General features: G+C 35.1%; 1 protein-coding gene and 1 non-coding gene across 2 annotated transcripts; both read right to left on the minus strand.

Annotated features, from left to right (window-relative positions):
* Positions 1-954: 954 nt before the first annotated feature.
* Positions 955-1,028, minus strand: TRNAI-AAU. The gene has a single exon. It is a non-coding gene; the product is annotated as a tRNA-Ile (tRNA).
* A 1,613-nt stretch (positions 1,029-2,641) lies between these two features.
* Positions 2,642-6,083, minus strand: LOC112510005 (transcription elongation factor TFIIS-like). Its single transcript, XM_025115247.1, has 2 exons — positions 5,824-6,083; positions 2,642-3,866 (listed from the first exon to the last, which is right to left on the minus strand). Exons 1-2 carry the CDS (start codon positions 5,989-5,991, stop codon positions 2,973-2,975), a joined length of 1,062 nt encoding a protein of 353 aa, XP_024971015.1. The 5' UTR covers positions 5,992-6,083; the 3' UTR covers positions 2,642-2,972.
* Between the last annotated feature and the right edge of the window lie 2,490 nt (positions 6,084-8,573).

The following is an 8,573-nucleotide window of genomic DNA, read 5'->3' on the forward strand; positions in this document are numbered from 1 at the left end:
TACAATCAAATATGCGCATGTCCTATTCTTTCAACATTAATAATTGCATACAATCAAATATGCGCATGTCCTATTCTCAACATTCATAGTTTCATACAATCAAATATGCGCATGCAACCAAATCTACGATTGCACGTGAAACTGTGGCAATCTACATAGATCTGCCCTTGAACTTTCATAGCGTTTGGGTTTGATTTTATTGGATGTTATCAATTCCATTATAGGTCGTGTTAATCTCTTACAAAAATAAAGATTTACTCGGTTTGAGCATATATAATAGACCGAAATCATGAGACTAAATACAAATTTAACAGCCTCTCAAATGTCAATGAAATTACTGAAGATCTCAAACCTTTTTGGTTTTTAAATTATTGCTAATAGTTCATATGTTTTTTAAGAGATCAAGATTACGAAAAATCTGTAAAAATAATCTTAATAAATAGATGTTATCAATTTTTGGTGCGGGTCCTGTTGATAAATCAAAATTTTTATTGGGTTTGAGAATATGTTATAGACTTGAACTATGAGACTTTGTCTGCGAAATACAAATTTAAATAACTCTTTAAATGTCGATGAAATTGTTGAAGATCTCTAGATATGTTTTTTTTGGGAAGAATAAACTACAAATTTGGTCCTTGTGGTAAAGTTGATTTTGATTAGGTAAAAAATATAAAATCGATAAAATGACGATAATACCCCTCATTTAACGGAATATTTAAATGGTTGTTAGAAGGAGGGACCAAATCTGGACGTATTTGCAAAACACGATGATCTTTCGAAACTGTTTTCAGCATACATAAAATGACGATAATACCCCTCATGTAAGGGAATATTTTAATGGTCGTTAGAAGGAGGGACCAAATCTGGACGTATTTGCAAAACACGATGATCTTTCGAAACTGTTTTCAACATACAAGGACCAAATTTGTAGTTTACTCTTAATAAAAAAATAGTTGGCCCATGCAGGTCTCGAACCTGCGACCTTCGCGTTATTAGCACGACGCTCTAACCAACTGAGCTAATAGGCCAATTGCATTTCAATTTACTAGGTCCCTTCTATATTATACCAACATTATACCTTTGAACCACTTTTTTCTAGCTGTATGCATCGTGTATTGCTGTAATTTTTTGGTTTAGTTTTCAGCTAAGTTGTAAAATAATAATATTTACAATTCATCAATGATAAAAATAAATTGATGGTTTCATCAGTGACAAAGTAATGATTAGATTTATATTGAATATATAAATTGTTAAAAATAAAGAAAAATATCATCCAAACTTCTTTTTTCCAACAGTGCTTAAAGAACTAGTGCTTAACGCTTATATATACATATATATATACATAGACTTGGGATCATGTGAGACCAGCCTGTTTTCGTGAGACATGTGAAACCAACATTTTACACTTGAAACTTCACAGCAAAATGTTGTGAAGGTGACTTTTTAAAACCTTCACAGTGTTTTTGCTGTGAAGGTTCGACCTTTTTTAAACTTTCACAGTGTTTTTGCTGTGAAGGTTACGTGTAAAAATGTGGTCTCACGGGTCTCACGAAAACAAGCTGGTCTCACGTGAACCCAACCCTACATATATGTATATATATATATATATATATACATACATAGAGGAGGTTTACTTTGCAAACCACGTTATTTGTACAAACCGTACAAACCTCATTCAACCAATCATAATTTTTCAACTTTTTGTAATTATGAGAGATTGATTAATTATTTTTATTGTGAAGGGTGTTAATCATGGACATTATTATCTTCATTATTTTAATTTTAGAGAAATACATGAAACAGTTTCATTAAAATTTCATAAGTATTATATAAAACAATTTCATAACCATATATGAAACAACTTCATCAAAAAAAAAATATTATATGAAACAATTTCATATGATTAAACAATTTCATGAAAAAATTTCATAAGATTGAACAATGAAATCGACAGATGAGGGTGGTTTGCACGTTTTGTACAAATAAAAGTGGTTTGCATCTATTGCTCCTCTCTCTCTATATATATAGATAGATATTTGATAATCTGTATTTAGCCGACATGAGACTTTAACAAAGGGAATACTTCTGATATAATATCAAAGGAAAGCAAGTTAAGCAATTTCCAATCGTTTGAGACTTGGATAAAACATATAGAGCTTAGCAGCAGAAATTGTACCTAAAACATGTTCTACTCTATGATATGATGGAAGAATTTTTAACTTTTTTGCTGCTACCTTAATCAAGTGTCTTATTGAGTTATTGTTTTCCAATCTAAAACCATTGGAAAGTGAAATTGAACCTAAAAGCGTTTTTTGTCTGTCCCATTAAGCCCCACCCAGTCCCTGTACCATATCGCATCAAACGTGGAACAATGAGTTTTATTCCTATTCTGTGTCACGCCAAAACGTCGAAGTTGTAATAGTGAGTTTTTGTCTTTTGTCCTATCCCATATCATGCCAAACATGAAACAGTGAGTTTTGTCATGTCATGTCATGTCCTGTTCAGTCTCATGTAAACGCAGCCTTACTACTGCTATAACTACAAACCAATGTAGCTCATATGCAAAGACACATAAACAGGAAGACCAAAACATGACCTTTAAGATAACAAACAATCAAGAAGAGAATTGATTGACCATAAAACCACCAAGAAAATAAGCATACATCGAAACAAGTGACCCAACTAAACGTTTAAGAAAGACGCTAAACTATTGGTTACAGCCACAATGGCCTCATGCCTGCGCATAAAAAATGCGACTGAAATCCTGTGTCTAACAGCAATTAAGAAACCAACATACCTCTAAAACCGGAAATGAAAGAATATAACTAGTTCAACATGAAAAATAATGGCTGGCGCAAAGCAACAAACCTTAATGTTCATAAAACGCTGTTTAGCCATCACGTATTGTGTCACCATTTACGATCATCGCTCACAGCTGCAGCTTTTAATGTCAGAAAAGTTACTTGAATCCCTCAACAGAACTTCCAATGATTATCGCAGTTGACACACGTTACAAATGTTGTCATAGGTTCATCAGCACTCCGAGTTTGCAGCTGATAATAAGTGCACTTCCTTTTCCCACAACGACCACACCTGAATTGATCGGTGGTGGCTTTTGGAGGACCCCCACGTTCACATTCAAATAACGCCTTCTCTTTTATTTTCACATTCTGCATCTGCCTTTCGGTGCTTGCCATTTCTTCAGGTGTTAATTCCAGAATCCTTTCTGGTTTCACATGCCCAAGAAGTATTTTCCTTCGGAAATCTGGATTTTTTGGATCCTTAATATTGAACATTATCGATCTGTATTTGAATTTCTGGGCCCCGTTTGATCGGCCCCACTTTTCAAACATCGCAGACTCGACAGATACAGCAACCCTATAAGGGTCACAAGCATTCGCTTCATCCCTCAACTCCTCATCAGCCTCCCCGGGAACTTTGCACAATGCCTCTGCAAGAAGTTCACGAATCTTATCACGTACAGGATCCTTGCAATAAACGAGAGATGTCAACTTCAGGGGAGCAACGGCATTTGTTGAAGGTTTCTTTGCCTCGGGAGTTAGTTTATCCTCTTTCTTTTCGGCCTTGACAACATTAACCTTTTTTTCAGAAGAAATTGGTGGGCCACCATGACCATTTTTCACGTTCTCCGTCTTTGAAACCTTCTCGGCCTTGATGGAATTGACCCTATCAACTTTCTTTTCGGACATTTCTTTTGGAGATTCCCTGACGTCCATGTTGCCATTTTTCTTATTCTTCAATGTTTCTTCAACAATTACACCTTTCCAAATCTCAACCAGTTCAGAGGCGAGTGACTGAATCTTCTTTCTTGGATGTTTTGTTAACTGGCGAAGACGCTTCCCCACCTGAAGAGATCACATGTTGTAAAAATAATCAACAGCAGCCAAATATGCACATAAGAATTAATGTCACAAAATAAATTGCAATTGTTTCTCCGCATTGAAAGGTTCAAATTAAGGTTACATCTTTCATCATTAGTAAGCACTATGAAATACTAATAGCATGTGGTTTGATCCACAAGATTGTAGATTCCCCTTCTATTGTCACAATTGATGGAGTATATTTGGGCATTATCAGACACTTCCATTAAACTATACCCCCGGTTAAACATTGGATTTATTTTGACCAGGAGGTAGTATAATCTTTACTAAACAGGAATATACGAGAGCGGACCATTGCAGGAACATGTTACTGTTTCTCACATTGGTTGAAGAAAAAGCATGCATGAAAAAGAAAACGGTGGAGGATATCATGCAATGCACAGAAATTTAGGTTTTATGTCCCGCTTTTTATACAAACGCTGCTTTTAGGCTACAGTCTTCAAGAGCCACACTATCATTGCAATTTATGTAATTACCCAAAAAATAAAACTAGATGCAGTAGCAAATTCAAGCATTCTCTCAGCTTGTGCAAAAATGGCAGCTCATAAAAACGGCAGAGAAATTCAGAATTGACTTGGGGGATTTGGAGAAGAAGAAAAGAAGAAGATGGTCTAGGGTTTTTTGGATCACCAGGTTTCCATCTGATGTGGGTTTTTTTAATTCACAAACAGGAGGTCCCTCTCCAATAGTCTCGACAAGTGTCCCTCTCCAATAGCCTCGACAAGGGTGTCCCTCTCCAACAGTTCCTTCGTTCGACAAACCCTCTCTAACAGCTTCTCCAGATGCAACTCCACCTCGAGAGCAGCAGCAGGAGGAGCGGTTTTATGAGAGGCGTGCTCTAGGGGAATATAGGGAAGATGCGGGTTTTGAGAGAAAGTAGGAGAGGGAAATGTGATGGCTTTATGAATACAGCTAGCCCCCATGGCTGACCAATTAAACCACGAGCTTGATAAAAATCACAAGGAAACACCAATATATGGCTTAGCGAATAAGCGCTGCAGAACATTAAATTCATTAAGCCACAGACAAACAGCCCCCTATGAGGAACTAAAAGAGAAGGTTCTGGAGGAAAATTAATTTGATAATTTAAATCAAATATGACACTTGAGCACCTAGGACCTTGGCCTTGGGTCTACAAAAACTTAACTAATTATTATAAATTAGTTTTTAGCGGTTAATGACAGTTTTCAACTCCTTTATCCGATACCTACAAATATCTGTTTCTCCCAAACAATCAAATATCTGTGTAATTATCTTCTCTTCTTTCTCTTCATCAATCAAATTCGTAATATGTTAGCGTGAATGTTACACATTTGATGTTTGTCATATCACTTAGCTTGGTAAATCCAGGAGCCACTATAACCCAGCAGCAACATAGTGGGGTCATTATTTCCTTGAGGACAGTGATACGCTATACAGAGTATGCTCAGTTACTGTCTCTAGACTTGATTTTCTAACAATCATTACTCCATATACCTACTTCCTTGATACACTTTAGGCAAAAGAAGGTAGCTTACTTTCACATTAAGAAAGATAACTTTGCCAATATCACGGCCTTCAATCTTACACCAACTGAAAGTAGTGTAAATCCAAATCCAGCTTTTCTTACAATACCTAACCTCCAAATTGAAACTTAGCTCGTTCACAAGCCCCAATTTTTCTATTGTCTTGCACTCTATTTTTCACGTTCTCTCTCTTTCTCCTAAATTCTACCTTTACCTTCGTTGTTTCAATAGAATGCCTTATGGTTTACAATACCTTGATTCTCAATCTGAAAGAAACGTATCCTAAAAATAAATCTAGCTTCGAAATCCAATTAATATTCAGAAAAAAAAAAACACAGAACACAATCGCATGCATTCAGACCGAACAGCAACAAAATGAAAAAGCATTAATAACAATGCATAAAAATTAAATTTACCTGAGTGGAAACAAGAATATGATAGTTAACAGGAAACTTCTTAAGCACTTTCAAAGCATCAAGACACCGATCTTCCTCCGGCAAATAATCCGTACCACCCGCTCCAAGCGCTGCGGCATCCGCCGCCTTCTTCACGGCGTCGAATAGCTCAATTAATTCGGTCTCCATTGTCTATCGCTTCATGAACAAAATGAAAAGAAGGCCAGGAAGCGATTGTAGGTATGGAAGGTAGGAAGAAAACCAGACGTTGATCCACACGTGTGGAGTTGATCGGACGGTGGAGAGGGTCCTTGAAGTTCGAGAGCCTGGTGGACGATACACGTGCAGGGGGGAGGGGAAGAGAGGATAGAGAGCCGTATGGAGACGAGTATTTAAGTTTCTGGAAAATTGGTGGTTAGGGTTTTGGCCGTTGAAAGTGGAAAGCTTAGGCACGTGAGATTGGTCGTTAATGGCACGTGATGCTTCTTATTGGGTCTGTTTTGGGCCTAATTCTAACTAATATCAATTTTATAATCAAATCCATTATTAATTAATTGTCCATTCGAACTATCGTATCTATACTATATTATAAAGTATTTGATAAAAATTCTTAAAAATCATTCTTTATGTATGAAGTACTGTTTATTAATGCATATTACTTTAAATTTAAGATTACAAGTAAATTGTGCGTAAATACAACTTATTAAAGCTCTATTTTTGAATTCATAATCAAATTCCGAATAAATATCTTATTTTAAATATAAATTTTTTAAAATATAATTAAAATAATCATTGAGTTCTTACAGAATTCTTAATTATTATTCTTATAAAAAATCATATTATTAAATCAAAAATAAATTACTTTGTTATTAAATCTAAACTAAATTATAATAAAAACTTGAATTAAAGAAATTACACAAAAAACAATAACTTTTAAATAGTTAATTTGATACTAATATTGATATATTTTATTTCGAAATTTTATGATATATTTAAATATATATTTTATTCAAAAATAAAAACATTATCTTTTTCTTAAAACCACATAAAAACCGTATTATAACGTCTCCAGAGAAGAAATAAAACGAAACATTAAAATTTAGATATATCTCGCTGCATTGTGCGAGTACCCTTCTAGTTGATGAAATACGCATTAACCTGTATTTTTTTTAATTTATCAATCATGTCTCATCTTTTTAATTTTTATTTAAATTATTTTGTCGACACAAAAAAATATATTTTTATGTTGTTTATCAAATACTTACTCGGTAAGTGTTTATGGGTAAAATTTAACATTATCATTTATTTATGGGGTAAGATTTTAGTCCACCAAAACGACATCGTATGCAACAATTTACCCGTTTAGTCCACCAAAACGACATCGTATGCAACAATTTACCCGGTAAGCGCTTACCGTGGTAAGAGTCGTTGCCCTCACTTACCGGACAAGACTCGTAGTCCATGTCTCGCTCTTACCGGGTAAGATTTTCTTGGTCCTTATCATATTCATCCAGTGAGGTAATGTGACTTGGTAAACGCTTACTCAGATAAATGTTTGATAAACGACCCCTTAGTCTCGTCCTGTCTCCAAGGACGAAGCTAGGATACAAAATTAGAGGAGCACCTAACATGAAAAATTAAAAAGATTAAAAATAGATATTAATATTTTAAAAATGACAAACACAAAGAAATTATGTTACGTGATTTTGTTGTGATAATTATTTGATACCGGTTATCGTATTATCTGTATGTGATTTTAGAGATAAAGATGTCATAAAAATTACAGATAAAAGGCGTATGCAAGTGTAGTTTGGCAAGGGCAAAGGACAACTACAGCCTAATGGCTCGTCTTGATCTTTCTCTCAACATATATGTCACAACTTGTCTTTCCATTTTCAGCCACTATCTCGAGACTTCGGTGGTGTTTGTTTTTTTTTAAAAACTCTTATTTTACCAATTATGTTTGATTCGGTCAGATATAAGGCAATTCAGACCGTTTGTTTTTTTTTTTTTTCTTTCAGAGCCATTTATCCCTTATTTTCCTCTTAAAAATTAAGTGATAGCATAGCCATTTATTTTCCTCTTAATCCTGAAAATTATCTAGAGAACCGAATTCTACTTCATCATTCGATCGGCTTCACCCTCCTCATCGTCTCAATCGATCGAGTTCACCCTCCATCGCCTCTTGTGGCTTCAAATCGACCCAAATCAGATCCACATCAAGAGGGTTTTCTTCCCTGTGGGTTTTCGTCACTGTGTGTTTTCGTTCCTGTGCAAACCAATAGTTGTGCACCTTTGTCTTCGTGAATCAATGTATTTTCGTCCCTGTAGTTTTCGTCACTGTAGTTTTCATCATGATGGATATTTGCTTCGATTTTAGAGGTGGATTTGGACGTTGGATTTTAGAGGAGTGGTGGTAGAAGATGGTGGATGGTGGTGGGATGAGGGTGGAGATTGAGGATGGAAGGCTTGATCTGGAAAAGAAGAAAGAATTAAGGGAATCTTGGGAACACAAACAGAAGTAAAATAAAAAATTATATATATTGATATGTTTTGTTGGTCACAAAAGCAAACTATTAATTCAGATTTCAAACTTCAGACGTTTGTCAGTTTACAAAAACAAACAGCCTGACTGATTCAGATTTCAGACTTCAACATCACCTCTTAAAAATCAGAAGTGAAATAAGACTTCAGACTTCAACACCTCGTAAAAAAACAAACGCCACCTTCAAGTTTAAAGAGTGTCACACCTATAAAACAAGAAAACAATC

The sequence above is a fragment of the Cynara cardunculus genome, assembly GCF_001531365.2.
Source record: "Cynara cardunculus var. scolymus isolate 2C chromosome LG 3, CcrdV1, whole genome shotgun sequence".
In the NCBI taxonomy this organism is placed as follows: domain Eukaryota; kingdom Viridiplantae; phylum Streptophyta; class Magnoliopsida; order Asterales; family Asteraceae; genus Cynara; species Cynara cardunculus.

What these genes read in the sequence shown, in the direction of transcription:
- LOC112510005 (XM_025115247.1), bottom strand. Translation starts at nt 5,991, where the DNA reads ATGGAGACCGAATTAATTGAGCTATTCGACGCCGTGAAGAAGGCGGCG. An exon ending in ATATTCTTGTTTCCACTCAG is followed by an intron (nt 3,867 to 5,823) that starts GTAAATTTAATT and finishes TGATCTCTTCAG; the next exon opens with GTGGGGAAGCGTCTTCGCCA.